The following is a 19,753-nucleotide window of genomic DNA, read 5'->3' as shown; positions in this document are numbered from 1 at the left end:
TTTCTTAGATCTCAGACTGTCACTTTGAAATCCACAGTTAAATCTCTTTCAGTCCTGTCTGGTAGAACTTGTTCCACTTTCATAGCATCATTTACCCACAGTGTATGTATGTCCATTCTAAAAATTAAGTTTTGAGTCTATTGTTCACAAATATCTTTTAATAAATCCAATGTTAAAACATTTTGCTCCATTTTGGGTTAACAAATCAAATTTAAGTGTGCTTCTTTTATTGCCTTTCTGGCTGCTGGTGTCCAGCCTTTAAAGTCCCATCCTGTCATGTTTTTCCCCCTTTGGATTCAAAGCAATAGCTCTGTTCCATAGAGGGGATTCTTTGAATTAATTTTGAAATCTTATTTCAAATCCATCTGGACTCTTAAAATCATTTGTAGCTCTCCAAAACAAATCTTTAATCACTCTTTTCCCATTAATTCCCCCCAAAAGGATTTTTTTCTAAGTCCTTAAACTTCTAGCTAAAACTTTTGTTTGTTAAGGATTGAATGAAACTCCCTCAGTGAATGCCATAAGTCTTGCTGTTCCAAAACAAGGAAAAGCAGTAAAAATTAATTCCAAATGTGATTAAGCAATAAAGCTTGGGTGGTTCCAACAGTCAGCTCATGAAACACAGTTGTCCAGAGTTCATGTGGGCAAATTTGCAGTCTCCTTTCTCCAGAGAGATTTCACCAGCCAGGTTCCATGCTGTGACCACCATTCTCTGTTATGATGTCATCCCTGCTCCTTTAGGGACATCTAGCTCACCAGGTCCTCATTGGAAGTCTCTCGGGAGACTGACCGCATGCCCTCTCTGCAGGATCTGGTGAGATGGGTAGATGTAATTGGGAAGAGACAGTCCCTCAAATAATCTAGTCCCATGCCCTGAAGGACGGCAAAGGTCAGAACCAGCACCTTGAATTGTACCCAAAAACAGATTGGTAAGCAATGCAGGTCATGTTTATCTGAACAATATAGTGCAATTGAGAAATTAGATACAGATACGATTGCATAACCACAGAAATATGATTTGCATTTACATTTAGTTATGCCATTCTATTTTGTAACACATTGTCTTTTATTCTGTATTTCATATTTTGTACTCTGATTCAGCCTAATGCCTAAACCATAAAATAATAATAATAATAATAATAATAACAATAATAATAATAATAATAAATAAATAAATAAAAATAAAAATAAAAAAACAACAGACGAATTAAACAATATCGTGAAAATGTCCAGTTCAGAAGAAACAAACACCTCTTCTTCCAGTTCCTTGATGAAAATCGAGTCCAAACTAATGTTCACCCATGTAAAGAAAAAACTCTGAACTTTTTGAAAGAACTCTGGGAAAACCCAGTTGAACACAACAAAACTGCCTCCTGGATCAAAGATATTCAACAACAAACAACACAGAACAAAATGGAAAATGTTGTAATAACAAGTGACATGGTTGCAAAACAAGCAAAGAAGGTCAAAAACTGGAGTGCACCTGGCCTGGATGAGCTGCATGGATACTGGCTAAAACACCTGACTAGCCTCCATCATCGCATGGCCACTCAATTTAATCAAATGCTTCAAAATGCAACAAGCAAAGAATAGTTAACAGCTGGTTGAACATACCTGATAATAAAAGATCCAGAAAAGGGCACAGAGCTAAGCAACTATCGCCCAATCACTTGTCTGTCAACAACATTCAAATTTTTTACAAGAATACTGGCAAATTCAATATTCAATCATCTGATGGAAAACAATTTGTATCCAGCAGAACAAAAAGGAAATTATAAAAAATCAAGAGGAACAAATGATCAGCTGCTCATTGACAAAATGGTACTAAAAATGCAAAACGAAGAAAAATGAATTTAAATATGGCATGAATTGATTACAAGAAAGCATTTGATTCATTACCCCACAGTTGGATTAACCTGTTTGGAAAACTTTGGAATCAGCAAAAATGTACATTTTTGAAAGCAAATATGCAAAAATGGAAAACAGTTCTAACAGCAAATGGGGAGAACATTGGTGAAGTCAACATCAGATGAGGAATCTTCCAGGGGGACTCACTTTCACCACTACTGTTCAACAGCGCATTAATTCCATTGACAATAATCCTACGAAACACAAAACTGGGATACCAAATCTCAAGCCAACATGGGAAGATAAACCATCTACTATACATGGATGACTTAAAAATGTATGTGAAAAGCCCCATTGAACTTAAATCAATACTCAACACAGTTCAACTGTTCAGCAGCGACATCAAAATGAATTTTGGACTTGAAAAATGTGCTATATTAACTATGCAGCAAGGAAAAATAGAAAAATTAGAAGGAATAGAATTGAGAAATGGAAACATAGTAAAAGCATTAGCAAAGGATGAGGATTATAAATACCTAGGCATATTGGAAGCAGATAACATCTTGAATGGAAAAATCAAAGAGTCAACGCAAAAGGAATACATCAGGAGGGTCCGCAAAACATTAAAATCAAAGCTGAATGCTGGAAACATAATTAAAGGCATTAATACATGGGTAGTTCCAGTGATACACTACTCAGCTTGAATCATCAACTGGACTTTGGCTGAACTAGAAAACTTGGACTGGAAAACACGGAAACTTTTGAACTTTTAAAATGTACCACAAAATGACATTGACAGGTTGTACCTGCCAAGAAAAATAGGGGGCAGAGGACTATTGCAAATCCATCAAACTGTAGAAGAAAAACGAAGTTTGAATGATTATGTGAACCAAAGTACAGAACAATTGCTGCAAGCTGTGAAAACAGAGAACATTATAAAACAACAGAAACAAAGGCAGAATATAAGGAAAAACAACTGGATGACAGATTAAATAGATGGAAATCCAAAGCTTTGTCAAGTGGACAGCACTTGAAAAACATTGAAGGAAAATGTGATGACATGGGCATGGTTTAAGATGGAAACCATCAAGAAAGAAACGGAAGGTTTAAACTCGCTGCTCAAGAACAAGCACTACAAACTAATGCCATGAAAGCAAAGATACAAAAATCCATCGACAATCCAAACTGCCGACTTTGCAACAACAAAGTCGAAACTTTCACATTTAATATGTGAATGCAGCAAAATCGCACAAACTGATTACAAAGCTAGACACGACCGAGTTGCTAAATTAATCCACTGGTCATTATGTAAAAAATTATGTTCATGGGAACATAAAGTGGAAAAAGTTATAGAAAATGAGAAGGTGAAGATCTTGTGGGACTTTAGAATACAGATGGATCGTCACTTGGAACACAACACACCAGATATCACAGTTGTGGAAAACCGAAACGTACAATTTATTGACATCACGGTACTAGGAGATGCCAGAGTTGAAGAAACAGAACTGGAAAAAATCATGAAATATTGCGACCTGACCATCAAAACTACATGGCTATGGATGAAACATGTAACAGTGATAGCCATTGTCATTGGGGCACGGTACCATGTCCAAGAATTTTATAGGATAGATCAACAAATTGCAGCTTCCTGCAATAACAGCAGCAGAACTGCAAAAAACTGCGCTACTCAGAACATCGTACATCTTAAGAAGGTACTTGGTTGATACCTAGGACACTGGCAACAACCCGAATCAATCATTAGCACCAGTCAGTGGTAATTGTGATGCATTTTTGAATGTTCAATTGACTGAGTTTCATGAAATCATCATCATCATCGTCATCATCTCTACCACCACTGACCTCGGATGGGAACCTTAAGATCTTCACACCTAAGGTCTAATGGTAATCCAGCAGGCACTGATAAGAGTTTCTCTGTAGTACAGTGGTGAGTTCAACTTGAAGTTCACTGATGTCTGGAACAGAGAGGTGATCTCTTACTGCAAATAAGGAGCTCCAGTAGATGAAGCAGTAGAAATGATGCCTAGAGCAATGATTAAAGTAGGCAAAGAATGAAAACAAAACAAAACTCAAGCCCATTTCAATTTACTCTATGATGAAAAATGAGGCACTGATTTTAGTGCACTGATGATGTTACCTAGCCTAGCAATAAGACATATGCAGGAAAATAACCAAATTTAGAGAACCCCAAGCACCCCACAGTTCAACCTTATGCTACGTACATATGATATTTTCTATTATTGCTGCCTTCATCTTTAAAGAAAGCAATGATGTTCCTTCAGCTGAAGAAGTCAATGATCCCGCAGCATTAGGCCCAGTATCCAAGAGAGTGTTGGACTATAGCTGCAAAAAAAAAAAAAAAACATGGTTGAAGTGGATTAACTTAGTCCCTTTTGGTTGGAGCACGTGTGGATGCAAACTGCGTTTACTAGTTTTAGATAACTTTCATTCAAATTTGGATAGCAAAAATGCAGCCTTGCTTGTCCTATTAGATTTTCCAGCAGCGTTTGATATAATCAAGTATGGAAAATTATTTCAATACATGAGAGTAATCTGTGGTGAGCTTACTATATGCACAAAGATAAAAAGACTCTGTGTTTCCCACCATGGAGGAATGATCAGTGAAACTGATTGCTAAGAGGGAAAAAAACTTGTCTTCTTTAATTAATGAAAGGTTATCACCGACGTTCATCAATGACTGGAAATCCTTTCTGGACATTTGTATAAGAAAGTAAGCTATTTTGTGATGTAATGGTTTTGATGATTAGAAAGATTAGGTTATAGAAAGAAAGGAAATATGATGAAATCTTAGAGAAAGAGTTTTGATACCAGAGGCCTGAGAGTTTGAGAGTTCTGACTTTGTTCCTGGGATCTGTTGGAGCCACTCTTCCAGCTTAGGAGTCATAGTAGCCCTAAATGTTCCTACCATCACTGTGGCCACTTTAGTCTTTACTTTCCACATCCTCTCCAGTTCCTGCTTCGGGGCTGGTACTTCTCAATTTTCTCATATTCTTCTTCCTGATGTTGCTGTCATTTTGCACCCCTACATCTACCGCCATCACTGTCTACTGATTATTGTCTATTACCGTAATGTCTGGCTGATTGCTCAGTACCTGCCGGTGTGATGACCCAGCCAGAAGACATGCATAACTCCCCTTTATTGCTCCAACTTTGCCCCCAAACATCCCCACATTTACTACAAGTCCTGGAGCAAAGCTCTCACATGCACCTTCAGCAGTCTCTGGCTGCGAGTAGTCTACTAAGCAAGGTTAGCTAAACAGTAACCACGGCCAGCAGTCCAATAAGCCAAACAGTTACTGTTAGCCAAACAGTAACCATGGCCAGCAGTCCAATCCAGGTTTAGCCAATCCATAACCACAGCCAGCAGTCCAATAAGCCATGTTCAGCCAAACAGTAACCATGGCCAGCAGTCCAATCCAGGTTTAGCCAATCCATAACCACAGCCAGCAGTTCAATAAGCCATGTTCAGCCAAACAGTAACCAGTGCCAGCAGTCTAGTAAGCCAGGTTAGCCAAACAGTAACCAGAGCAAGAAGTCCAATAAACCAGGTTAGCCAAACAGTAACCACAGCATGAAGTTCAGTGAAGCAGGCAAACCGAGCAAGCCCTACAAGACAGCACAGTAATCTCCAGGCGTCGGCAAGTGCACACAAGGCGCCACAGATTCAATGCTTGTTCCTAACAAATGCCCCTCCCACTGGCACCTCCTTACATCTCAGTCCCTAGGTGTGCCTTGTGAAGGGGGGGCAGGGCACTCTCCTTCCTCGGAGCTGGCTCAGTTTGTGTTGGTCTCGCCTTCTGTCTTCTCTCCGTGCTCTAGGATCAGGAGGGGGTGGACCTTGCTCTTCACCTGAACTCTGTCTCTCCTGCTCCTCCCTGTCTGCAAGCCTTTCTAATCCTGAAAAACCTTGCCTGGACTGACTCTGCCCTTCCCCAGTTTCCTCCAAGGCCAATGGAGCTACCCTCTTGATCTCTGTTGGCTTTTGTTCCAGCTCATCTTCTCCGGCAGATTCAGACTCCGACAGGGGCGCCTGTCCGTCTGGATCTGGAAGTTTCACAGGATCGTAGCCCTTTTATTCTCCATGATCTTTGGTGAAATCTTCCATCTGGGCCTGAGAAGGTCCTGTACATCATGTCCTGCAGATGTTCCTGTACATCATGTCATATTGGTTGTGCTGTTCAGTGTATGCTGTTCATGCCTGGCATAATGGTTTTAATGGTTTTAATTTTAAATTGGGGTTTTTATTGTTGGGTTTTTTAAAATCTTTTATAATTTTAAATTTAAACTTTTAATTATCAGCCTTTTGTAATTTGCTAGGTTTTAATTGTTGGTTTAATTGTATATGTATTGTGTTTTATCTTTGGCTGTACACCGCCCTGAGTCCTTTGGGAGAAGGGCGGTATAAAAATTTAAATAATAATAATAATAATAATAATAATAATAATAATAATAATAATAATAATAATAATAATAATAATAATAATAATAATAATGCCTGCATCTTACAGATGCTCCTTGACTTGCAACCTATTTCTTATGACCAAAGTTATGACAGATTCTCCAGAGCTGCTTACAGCCCAGATTTGAATTCCAAAATTACCCCATGCGGTCACATGACTGTATTTTGGGTGCTTTGTACCCAGCCCACAGTAACCACTCTTTGCAGTGTCCATCAGTATTATGAATGTGATAATTTTTTTTTTGCCAGAAACTGGTCTTTACTTCTGGTTTCTGGCAAAAAAAATGCAGTTTTTTTCCTGCATGCCATTACTCTGCTAAACAACTAATTCCCACAATACTGTCAAACTGTTTACTAAGACTGTACTACTATTATTATTCTCATCCTTTCTATTACCTATCTCCTACTTATGACTATAACCTTGTTGCTTGTAACTTTATGATTTATGTCATTTTATTTAGTTTCCTAGTATGATTTTGATTGCTTGTTTAGTATCCTATGACTATGACTAAGTGTTGTATTTTACGATTCTTGATGAATGTATTTTTTATGTACACTGAGAGCTCATGCACCAAAGACAAATTCCTTGTGTGCCCAATCATTCTTGGCCAATAAATAATTCTATTGTATTCTATATTTTTCATCCAGTGCAAAATGTACTTCTCTTGATTCTAAGCAGGACACATAGGACAAATTACACAGAAGACTTAACTCATAAGTCTGACATCAGAGCTCAATAATAGAGCGTTTCAATCTCTGAGAACACTACCACAAATCCCAAAGTGACTGTTTCGGAAAAACAAGACTAACAGCATGACTGAGTGAGAGGTTACTGCACTCATGTACAGCAAAATGTTTTAGGCTACTTCAAAAGGTCTCAACAAACACAATAGGTTTTTAACAATTTCTTTTGCCTTTGAGTCAGTATTGACTTTGGCAACTACCTGAACAAGTCCCTATAAGTTTTCTTGGTGAGATTTTGGAAGAGATTTACTATTACTTGAGAGAAAGTGACTGGCCCAAGGTCACCCAGCTGACTTTGTGCCAAAGTGGGACTACAACTCAGTCTCCTGGATTCTAGTCTAATTCCTTAACCGCTACACCAAACCGGCTCTCTTTTTACACAATACAATTGTTAATTTCTAAGTAAGGTTACTCACATCCTGTCTCATATGCAATCTTTAATTCCATAACCAACCTACCTACCTTCCTCTCCCTTCCCACCACTGCATCCCATAAACCCTACATCATTTTAGCCACTCTGTGCATAAATAAAGTGAGCTGCAGTACACAAAAGCTTACACATTTTAATGCAGTGTATCGGTTGAAAAGGTGCTACATGACTCCTGATTTTCTTAATGCTTTCTGCATCGTTATAAACTTGCTTCATTAATTTTTAATTATTTTCTTCAAAAGATTAAAATCCAAACCCCACCCCCCAAAAATTGAACAGAAAACAAACAAAACTAAACAGAAACATTGAAAAGATATGAATTAAAAAAAGAAAAAAAAGGATAAAGATGCGTATTAACCCCCCCTAGTTGAATACTGAGAAATCTATGGCAACATTAATAGCTATTCCCTTTACAAAAGCAGATCCAAAATTTATAGGTCTGTAGTGTACATCTATTTGCAACCCAACTGACCTATCATACACGACATATGTGAAAGAAAAAAATAGTTAACAGCTTAAATTAATCTTCATTAAATTTCAGCTTTTTACATTAACATTAACAAAGTTATAGAATCAAGACCACATATTTATCGCATATGTGATAAAGTTAATACCACTTTATAGTGCCTTGGTAAGACCACACTTGGAATATTGCATCCAGTTTTCATCACCAATAAAGTTGTTGAGACTCTAGAAAGAGTGCAGAGAAGAGCAACAAAGATAATCGAGGGTTGGATGCTAAAATATACAAATAATAATTGCTGGAATTGGGTATGTTTAGTTCAATGAAAAGAAGGACTAGGGGTGACATGATAGCAGGGTTCCAATATCTAAGGGGCTGCACAAAGAAGAGGGGGTCAGCCTATTTTCCAAAGCACCTAAAGGCAGGGCAAGAAGCAACGGATGGAAATTAATTAAGGAGAGAATCAACTGAGAACTAAGGAGAAATTTCCTTACAGTGAAAACAATCAGTGGACAGACTTGCCTCCAGAAGTTGTGGTTGCTCCAACACTGGAGTTTTTAAGAAAGGACTGGACAACCATCTGTCTGAAATGGTATAAGGTTGCCTGATTGAGCGGAGGGTGGGCGGGGCGGGGTGTTGAACGAGAAGACCTTCAAGGTCTCTTCTAACTCTGTTATTCTGTTAATCCTTCAGCTTCCACACCTTTTTACTAAATTTGATAAAATTTGCAGGTAAAAATAAAAGGGGGGAACAGGACATTAAAGTATTAACAGGCAATATCTTCATACAATCAGTTGTGCCTTCACATCACCTCATAGCACCTTGCTTCAGAAAGCTCACTATCTGTACTAGAATCTTCTACTTCAGTCTTCATTATAATTTTTCCATTGGTCATTTTTTTTTTGATACATTCACTTTCATGAAAATAAAAATGTAATATTGAAGCAATAAGCAATAAATCTAGACTGATCTTTTAAATATTTTTATCCAGTATTCTTAATATGCTATTTATGGTTCAATAATCCCTTATAGCTTGTGCATTTCTACAGATATTCAGACAAAGCCATTTATGCAAACCCTCTGCATGTCCTGTTCTCTCAATAGAAGCAATCCATCCATAAAGTGATATGAACCAGTCTTTAATGCAAGTTTGACAGATGGCTTGATAACAGAGGTTGAAACGGAGTATTGGCAATTCACCTTGTTCATTCGGGCATTGTAAAATATTAAGCTTTCCTTGGTCTTTTATTTATACATAAAAAAAATAGTTTTCTCTGCCATTCATTTAACATTTTCAATTCTTATTGGTACCACATGAATTAAAGTGATGATTCCCATTTATTGCTGCTGTTCTTCCTACCCTAGACAATTTTAACTTTTTTCATCTCAAAGTATTTGCCATTACTCCAAATCTATGAACAGTTCCAGTTATTTATTCCTTTTTTTCTTAAGTAAAAATTATTATTATTAAGCCTATGATGAGAACATGACAGAAGTAATAACATATACATACACATGATGTAAAAGTTATAAATCTATATTATTTTGACATTGCTGTATATGGTCTAAATTTAGGTTCCAGTAAACCTTTCTTCTACTTTCTTTGGGCTTCTTCTTTTGTTTCTATGTTTTTCTTGATTGTATTCTTAAAATACACTGATGAGTAATTATCAAAAAAAACAAAAAAAAACAAATCCCACGTACCATATTGGAGTTGGAATTTTTTTTTCTGTATTATTTTTAGCGCAAATAAAAAAAAATTCTATGACACTTGGAAAAACAATTAATCCTCCTTTCTGTGTTGCAACTGGAAATATTGAAGGGTACACATAAGCCACATAGTAACATTGAAGTTTAGCTCATGGGCGTTAGTGGAAGCAAGTTTAAAAACTTAGATAGGTATCTTTGACACACCTTTAATAAAGAAAATATTTCTATTTGTGGAAGAGAGTTCTATATATATTCTTGTGCTACTCAAGGGCCATTTCCTTACATTTCTGGTTTAATTTGTGTGAAATGGAGCCTCAAATATATGTGTGAGCATTTTCTGTCAAACAATAGAGGCTTTTTCTCTATTTAAGCTGTGGGTGGAGTGCCTTCAAGGTCAGTCTAATGAATTTCTTGCAGGTCCTTCATAAAAAGAAACGATGAACATAGTGATTGTGTTTACATTTGACACCCTAGAAGACCTATGACGTTCCCTTAAAAAAGAAATCTCTTAGACTTTTGTCTTGGTGTTCTTGGGAGAAAATGGCTAGAATTCTGGAAGATCTGGAGGTTATCAATTTGAGGAATTGATTACACAATGTCCTTGAGTAACAATGTTCTTGGGTAACATGGGAATAAGTTCTACATTCATGGTACAATGCCATACTAACAGTACTCTCTGTCTAGGCATAAGTCAATAGAAAATATTCCAATACAAACTTGCTGCCCTCACTTCTGTTTATCCTTAGATGGCCTCTTTCATTTCTGCTCCTAGTCATAGCATTCACCACTGCCCAGCAGTACATTTGATGTGGAGGAGAGGACAATGAACTAGGTGTGAAGAACCCATACAAGACAAGGAGTCAAGGATTTGACTAGAAAGATTTCCTATCAAATCACGTCTTAAATTGTATCCCCAGATGTGCTAATTTTCTTGTTTGGTCAAAATATATATGGAACCAAACTTTGAAGGCAACCGGCAGGCAATTGAACTAAGCGGATAAATCTTTTGTGACCTGATACCGATGGACCTAACTCAGAAAACTGGGGCAACATGAGAAATACAAGATTCTGACCATGCAAAAGGCAATTCAGCACCAAAAAGGAAGAGAGACAGTGTTAGGCAAGTCCTGGAAAGTTGACTGTGCATTTTTAAAAATGATTCAGGAGAAAAAAATATTTCAGACTTTGCAAAATTAGCTCAACTGTTCATCCTTCCTGCTTTAAATGCCACTATTTTAAGGAATCTGCTCTTGAAGCCACACTCCCAGTTTTTTCAGATGTGCCCAGAAGCCAAAAATGAGCAGGCTGCCTTAATAATAAGAGAAGGTACTACACTTGCTTGAAGTTTGAAATACATTTTTGGATATTTGTGAAACATGCCAAAATCTTAAATGGAAGGAGATTAGGCCAGTCTTGAACTAAAAAGATAAACCCGTTTGAACAAGTTCTACTATATCTAAAATTTTTGGAATCTTACAACACCTGTTGTCCTCACTGCTGTTTATCCTTAACTGGCCTCTTTTATTTCTGCTCCTAGTCATAGCATTTGCCATTTGCCTGGCTTCTTTCCAAAGTAAGAATGCAGTCATATATTTTGAGGCTGTCCTTGGGCACTGCTGGAAAAAGGAAGGAATTACTATTTTTACACTGGTACAGCTACAGGCATCTTAAGACTATTTCAGTCATAAGCTGAAGCTGATATGAAAGTAATAACATATGGATCCAGGAAAGTGGGGGGAAGGGGCCCTCTAAAAAAAGGACAAGTAGAAAATGGTCCTTACCTGCAATTAAGTTAAGAGTGGAACTATTTAGAACAATTTTTTCTAATTCTGTGGCTTGGCTGATCTTTTCTGGATTGTTGAGTTGAAATTGGGCTCTTTTGTTTTAATAAAAATTGAATTTGCTGGTATAAAATGGAATCAGTCCATTGGGAGAGATAAAACTTTGATGGTCTTCTCTCATATGCTATGGTCTTAAAGAAAATTCTGCTAGAAACGGACCACACAGGAAGTAGAACAGGACTTCTTTTGAAGGTTTGTGTCTTATTCAGTCAAGATTCTTAATTGATATAATTGGTGAGTTTCTAGACTTTCCTAACAGGGAGAGGACTATTGCTAGAAAAGTTTCAAATGGTATTGAAACTAAATCACAAGGTCAGTTTGACTAATTGGAAATAGAAGTTTACTGGTCATTTTCTGGAATAAAATGGATTCTGCCCAGAATGGGGATCAGTTGGAATGTAGTTCTCAATAATATGACATTTGTCATATTATTGCATCAAGGACCTTGAGTTTCAAATAGCCAGTGAATTAAATTCATTTGGATGATTTAAAGGTGGTTGTTTCAGGCTGTTTATGTATATAAATATTTCTGTCCAAAATGAATATCAGAACATAGTTTCTGTGATTTTTTTTTATCTAACCATTTTATCTAACCATCAAACAGTCTTTTTGTTAACATAATCGGCGAATTTGGTTGATTTAGTCAGATGTGAAGTAGGAATTCTAACAGTTGAGATCAATTTATTTTAAAAGATCAATTTACACTGGCATTAGTATTGGGAAAATATCTCCATTGAAGCATTTTCAATAGTGTCATTTGCCTATTTTTCTGTAAATTGAACAGTGGATTCTCTTCATTCAGTGATCCAAATCTAACTGACAATGGGACTGGTAGGTAACATAATTAACATTAGAGAGTTTGAAAACAGTTTAAAGGAATGATCACCATCTAGTGGTTAATAAAGGAAACTTGATGCCAGTGTCTGGTTAATAATGTCCTTTTTCTGTTTTGTACTTACTGAAGGCCAGGATATTTTGTGGATAAGTTACACAGCAGATATTCTACCCATGTTTCATGGTAGAAGACTTTCTGTGGGATATAATAGGCTTTGCTTTCTACTTGCCTCAAAATATGGACCGCTTAATGCCCATACAGAGAAAAAAATGATAAGACAAATAAAAACTTGAGATGTACCCGTATGTATCACAAGTACTGTACTCCAGGAAAATGAAACAAGCAAACAGTATATAGTATAGCAACTAGCAAATATTGATACCATATAAGAATATCTAAATATTTATTTACTTAAAATATTTGTGTAATTGCAAAGAGTTGGTTTCAGGTTGGGTAACAATACAAATGTTTTAAATAAATAAATCCCAAGCCTTAATTTACCATAGCATTCCATACAAATATAGGCCTATTCTTACCCACGTTAGAGCACAACGGGGGTGTTGAGAAGCTAAAAGGTGATACATTCTTTCTGTGTTGACCTCTCTCCTTCTCCTCCCTGGGGTCACTTCGTGTGTGACCCTGTGGACTATATATGTTTGATGAGGATTTAAGTTTAAGAGATAACTGTGGAAAAACAACTGCAGGCCATTGGCCACCATGTACCATAGGGATCTGTCGGAAGTGTGTTTTGAGTTTTATTCTTGGACTTCCTGGCTAGATCAAGGTCTAAGGGCTTCTGCCTGAGTGATTATCTAAGGGGGACTGCTTGCTTGCTTGTTTGCTTTACGTCTAAGTTAGCACTTGGATCATTAATATTTTGTTGAGAGAGAACTCTATGGGTTTTGTGAATAGTGCATCTAGCTCTCTTTTCTCACATCCAGAACATAAACTGTTTCAACTCCTACCCTCAAAACGACGCTATAGAGCACTGCACACCAGAACAACTAGACACAAGAACAGTTTTTTCCCCAAAGGCCATCACACTGCTAAACAAATAATTCCCTCAACACTGTCAAACTATTTACTAAATCTGCACTACTATTAATCTTCTCATCATTCCCATCACCAATCTCTTTCCACTTATGACTGTATGACTGTAACTTTGTTGCTGGCAATCCTTATGATTTATATTGATATACTGACCATCAATTGTGTTGTAAATGTTGTACCTTGATGAACGTATCTTTTCTTTTATGTACACTGAGAGCATAAGCACCAAGACAAATTCCTTGTGTGTCCAATCACACTTGGCCAATAAAAAATTCTATTCTATTCTATTTTTTCCTGGAATATCAGTCTGTGGATCAGGCTACTTGTTGGACCACTAGAGAATTTTTTTATTTTTTTTTGGCATCTCTTTGGATCATTTTCCAATCTGCCATTGCATCCATTATGGTTTACAAAGCCATATATGGGGCCTTCCCCACAAAGTTTGTTCTCTCTCCCCAAAGCCTCATCCCTTTGCAGAGCTGCCCTTGCAGAACACTAGGTGGGGCACTTGAAAGATCATTGTGGTCCACCGAATTTGCAAGCAGAGTTGAAAACATATTTTTGACCTAAACAACCAGTGCAGTGGTGGGTTTCACTTACCTTTGCTACCGGTTCGCTCTTGTGCGCACCACTTCTGCACATGCACAGAGGGTATTTGATGATGTCCAGGCAGGTGGCCGGAGCCTCCCACAGCCACTACTACCAGTTCTCCCGAACCAGGATGAACCAGTAGCAACCCACCACTGAACCAGTGGTTGGACCTTATACATTTGAGAAGTGCTAAATATTCATTACCTGCTCAGTCCATAAAAACTGACTTCTTGTCAAGATGCCACATGAATCAGGTAAACAGATAGTGGCAATCAGTGAGATTCTCTCTTTTCCGTCTCCCTCCCTCCCATTTATGTCCTGATAATAGTTTTGTTTACCAAGTTAATTCCCATTACTGGATCCAGGAACAGTTAATTACAGTGTACACTGATTACCGGAATTCATTTATTGTCTGCTGGATGGCATGTGAGAAAGTTGCAACACCTAAAACAGGCAAAGAGTTGCCAAGAAAAGCATTATGGCTATTCTGTGTCAAATTGGAGAAGAGAACAAAGCTATTAAAGATATTGTTAGCAATATATTGTTATAACAAGATATTGTTACAAGTCCCAGAGGAGTGAAAAGTGTCAAAATGGCGAGCTTCACAGGGACGATCATGCAGGAGGATCATGTCTGGTATCGTTACAGGGATATGAGTGGAGGGAGGTGAGAATGTGGCTTCTAGATGTGGTAATAGCCAGGATTCCAGAGCAAAGGTGATGGAGTAACCATAGTCATCCGGGAGATTCTGGTGGCTTCCAGGGCACTGCTCTACAGATAATCAGATGGGGATTTGTATTTAGGAAACCTGGTATCGCTGTTTGTGTACCAATGTCCCTGCTTTTTAGGGAGTTGTTTGATTCCATGACCAGGCTGTGTCATGGTATGTGGGAATGATCCTGGGAGACAAGAGAGAAGAGACACAGCCAGGGGAATGGAGAAGTAAAAGGTAGCCTTGTGTGGTAGATCACAGGAAATACAGCCAGATGAGCTAATTCTACTTTATTTAAGGTTGCATTAACAGAATTTTGCAAGTCTGAAACTACATTTCTCTCCCCCTCCCCAACTCCCTTTAAAGCACAAGAAACTAGGAAGGTCCCTTCTCAGCTTTCTGCCCTTCCTGATGTAGGCTAAATTGCCTTTCATAGGATTGTTTCTTTGGTTGCATCCTTCTCCTGGTCTCCTAAGGTCATTCTCAGATACCATTGCAGGTTGGCAGCAGAGTTCCCCATTTGTAGCGCTGGTCTTTGCTTGGCCCACAATTGGAGATATTCAGGAGTTCACGGCTTTCATGGCAATCATGGACTTGATCCAAATTATTGATGGCCTGACTCAGTGAGAGTCACACATTAGATCTAAATTTTATCTTGGGGCAGTGGCAATGTGATCTGGATTGGGAGATGTTGTCATCAGTTCCTTTTCATGGATATTTTACTTCTTGTTAGCCATGGAGTTTTCTGTGGTGGTTCCTCAACTGTGGGGAGAAGGGACCTATTTGAGCAATTCACCCCAGGTATCTGATGGATCTGGTGGGGCTCCAGAGAGAACCTGGTGTAGGTCATGAAGCTCTCATGCCTAGTTCATCTAAAACCTTAGTTGCTGTTGGGAATGAATAGTTGATATGGCCACCAGTCTATAATTATACCCTGTTCTTTTAATTCTTCATTTGGTTTAAGGTTCCCCTGGCTATCTAATAATTCTTTATATCTTATAATCTTTTTTTAATCCAATGTATTTGGGTAAATTGTTGCCTCCATGGGCGAAACCCAACTTGGCAGTTTCATATAATGTTTCCTTTTCACTTTTCCCCATGTCCATATCAGCCCATCTCTTATTTGATGCCGGTAGAAATATGAATGTGCCTTGTTGCATTCATCCTATAGGAGGGCATGCCATTCTGTCTGTACATCATGTCCTTCAATTGTTAAAACCCTTTTATTGTCTAAATTTATCCACTCTCTAATCCATAATAGCCCTGCTGCTTGATGGTAGAGTTCCCATTTTGGGAGTCCAAAGCTACCTCTGCTTCTACTGTCTTGTAGCATTTTCATATTTATCCGTGCTTTCTTACCCAGCCATATAAATTTTTTAATTATTCTGTTTAGTTCATCAAAGAATCTCCTTTCTAGTTTTATAGGGACTGTCTGAAATAAATGTAATAATTTCAGCAGCATATTCATTTTAATCACAGCTATCCTTCCTAATAATGATAACTGCAATTTTCCCCAAATCTGTAAATCTTTTTTCATTTGTTGTATCAGTTTTTTTAGTAATTGTCACCTTTTACTGACGAACACCTAACTGTAAGCCAGATTCCTAAATATTTAATCTTTTTTTCAATTTGCACTCTCATGTGAGTTTTGGGAGATGAATTGATTAAAGACATGCCTAGCACCCTAGATGTAAAGAGTAAGGAAGAGGACCTTGACAGAATTATGCTAGATGCTTTACCAAAGCAATAGAATAGAATAGAATAGAATAGAATAGAATAGAATAGAATAGAATAGAATAGAATAGAATAGAATAGAATAGAATAGAATTTTATTGGCCAAGTGGTGATTGGACACACAGGGAATTTGTCTTGGTGCATATGCTCTCAGTGTACATAAAAGAAAAGATACCTTCATCAAGGTACAACATTTGCAACACAATTGATGGTCAATATATCAATATAAATCATAAGGATTGCCAGCAACAAGTTATAGTCATACAGTCATAAGTGGAAAGAGATTGGTGATGGGAACGATGAGACAATTAATAGTAGTGCAGATTCAGTAAATAGTCTGACAGTGTTGATGGAATTATTTGTTTAGCATAGAATACATAGAAAAACATGGCTTTAAAGTCCAAAACAAGCAAAAATATATAAGTGACTCAGATACCTCCCTAATTCAATTGGTTATAAGAAGGGCGGGGAAGCATAGGTGTTGCAACAGAGAAGTCCTGAAAATTCCAGAGTCCCAAAAGATAATAATGCTTGATTGCGAGGACCCAGAGTGTGTTAGCTTTGTCAACTCATACAGTCCAGAAAAAAGGTAGATATTCCCTCAAACAATAGGGTCCCATACCATGTAAGTCTTTAGAGACGATAACCAGCACTTGGAATTTCACCCAGAAGCATACAAGACACCAATGTGGGTTGTAATGGAGGGAAATCACGTGGGCGTGCCAAGGCAAGTCCACCACTGCTCATATTGGTTCCTTCTGGAGCAGAAGCTTATGAGTGGTCTTCAATGGCAATCCCATATAGCACTGCAGTAGTTGAGATGTGAGGTGACATGATGAATATCTGGAGGGCTACTAAATGCAGGAGGGGTCTTTGCCTGATGTAGCTAGGCAAAGACACTCTGGGGCCACCTGTTCTTTTAGCAAGAGCTGTGAGTCCCAGAGGACTTCCAGATTGTGCACGATTCCTGAATGGGAGAAAATCCCTGAATTTAGGTGGTTTCAGCAACGACAGCCACTAAGTCTTGGTGAGAAGTAAATTGGAACTGGTTTTCTCCCTGTCCAGATCCTCACAGTCTTCAGGGATGGGGTTTTGACATTGTTTTAACACAAAATAGAAATCTTATGAGACAAGACTCAAAACATTTGCTATGGCAAAGTTAGATTACATGAGTAGAAGGGTGCCTAAGTTAAATAGGGCAACTGATATGCAATAATGGGTGTACTGATGGAAAAGAAACATTCACTGTGACTAATATATGATGAGAAAATTGGTACAAGCTGTTTTCTCACCAGTACACTGCTCCAGGGTTGATTATTAATAGGAACAATACATATTTAGGAAATTATTGGGTATGTAAAATCAAGTTGGAAAGTTTTACCCTATCTAATGGAAGCGTCATAAAGCTCATTTATTCTATTACATGATCTGCTGTAGGAAGTAAAATTCCTAAATGCCAACTTCCTTTTTTATCAGTTACTTTCTGTTAAAATATCCACAAATTGCACTGCCAGGACAGTTAATCCCTTTCTTAGGGATAGCTGAAACTACAGAAGTTCTCATCAATATCTGAGAGAAACTCATGTATGAAAAACTATCCTATTTTAGTTTTAATTTAATCTGGAAATGGTTATGGAGTACAATCATGTGTAAGGGTTACTGCCATACCAAGTCCTGAGTTCTCTTTAAATAATTATGATTATGTGTTAATTACGATTATTTTTACTATATAGATCTCTTAATCTAAAAATTGTTCTTAAGCATACTTAAAAATATGTTTAAAAGTTTTGAAAATGCTAGTGTTAAGCTGTCAATATTTTTATATTTGTTTTAACTTGTTGATATCTAAAGATGAAAGTAAGAATTTTATTCAGTTAAACCTTTTACATTTTTTTTCATTTATGTTATATCATTCTGCTTTTTCACGTACTCTTTGTGTTTTGCAACTTTTATGAATCTGTCTTATTCATAAAACTTATAACTGTTTCCCTCTGTCTTATTTTCCTTTCTAAAATAAAAGAAGGAAGAGGAAGGTAGCATTTACCTGATTGGGTTTCAGATTGGCTTACTGCCTGATTCACATGAAAGAGGGACACAAATATTTATTTACCTTGGATATTTGCTATGGAAAATTTGAATGTGTAGTAATGTCCCAGAGGTTGGCAAATTTGTGATTCCTTATTGTCCTTGATTTTCTTTTACAAGATGACTGTTTATTCAGATAAATTGTTTATTGATTCTAAAATCATCTCTTCCCTCTGAGCAAGTCTGAGCAGTTTCCCAATGCCTCTATCAACAGAGCCATTGGATGTGATTGAATGTGCAGGAGCAAAGGGGGGTGGGACGGGAATTGTTATCAAAGAACTTTCCCAGAAAAAGACCCAGATTAAGAGACTATGCAGTCCCAATCTGGAGGGAGGGAGGAGGGGAAAAGATTCAGGGATCCTAGTATATCTCAGGATACATCTAGTGGGTTAGAAGTTATAGCTTTAGTTTGACAAGAGTCTGTCCTTTCAATATAAGCAAATAAACTCAATTGGATTTTGCTGTCTTATCTCTAGACTTGGGCATGACACAGAGTAAAATTAGAAAACTCTGCTTAATAGCACTAATTGCATTAGTTACCTAGTTGGGTAATGAAATATCTGCAAGCTCGGAGAACTCCAAAGACCTTACAGTTCAACCCTGCGGTACAAATATTCTCTTCCATCGTTATATTACATTAATATGTTGGGCTATCATTTTCCTTGGGGGTGGGGGAGCCAAAAGAATTAAGGATCTATTCTGGTAGCCATCATTGGCAATCACAGAAATGCAACATATTTGAGGGACTTTGCTAATATTAGTCATAAATTTATGCCTATTTTTTCTGCACGGATTGCATCATTAATTGGTCTTATGAAGCAGGGCATTCCCTTCAAGTAGGATCACCAATCTCAACAAGCTTTCTTCTATTCAAACATGCATCCATTTTTTTCACTTCTTCCACCCCTTTGGGCTCTAGGCTGATTACTGGGGTTTCACTTTGGGATCTCTTCAGGGGTGCTATTCAGCAGGTTCTGACAGGTTCTGGAGAACCAGTAGCGGAAATTTTGAGTAGTTCGGAGAACTGGCAAATACTTCTTCTTTTTTTTAAATCATTTTAAAAAAAATTTTTTTTAAACCCCCCTCTCCCCACATATTTTATGACAGAATATTGGCCATATCATATCTTATACAACTTATCATATCCAAATACATTTTACATAGTTACAATTTATGCCAAAATGTTCTTTTTCCATATTTTTAATCATATCT

At 37.4% G+C, this 19,753-nt stretch overlaps 1 protein-coding gene across 1 annotated transcript in view; it reads right to left on the bottom strand.

The window, feature by feature from the left end:
- The window catches only part of FAR1 (fatty acyl-CoA reductase 1), a 69,029-nt gene extending 54,953 nt beyond the window's left edge, over nt 1-14,076 (bottom strand). Inside the window, exon 1 of the mRNA XM_058160376.1 lies at nt 14,020-14,076. Within this exon, the coding sequence (XP_058016359.1) occupies nt 14,020-14,061 (42 nt within the window). The 5' untranslated portion in view covers nt 14,062-14,076. The remainder of the gene's footprint in view (nt 1-14,019) is intronic.
- Nucleotides 14,077-19,753: the final 5,677 nt, after the last annotated feature.

This window comes from Ahaetulla prasina, chromosome 1 (genome assembly GCF_028640845.1).
Source record: "Ahaetulla prasina isolate Xishuangbanna chromosome 1, ASM2864084v1, whole genome shotgun sequence".
Classification (NCBI taxonomy): Eukaryota; Metazoa; Chordata; class Lepidosauria; order Squamata; family Colubridae; genus Ahaetulla; species Ahaetulla prasina.
This window is presented reverse-complemented; position numbering and strand designations above follow the sequence as displayed.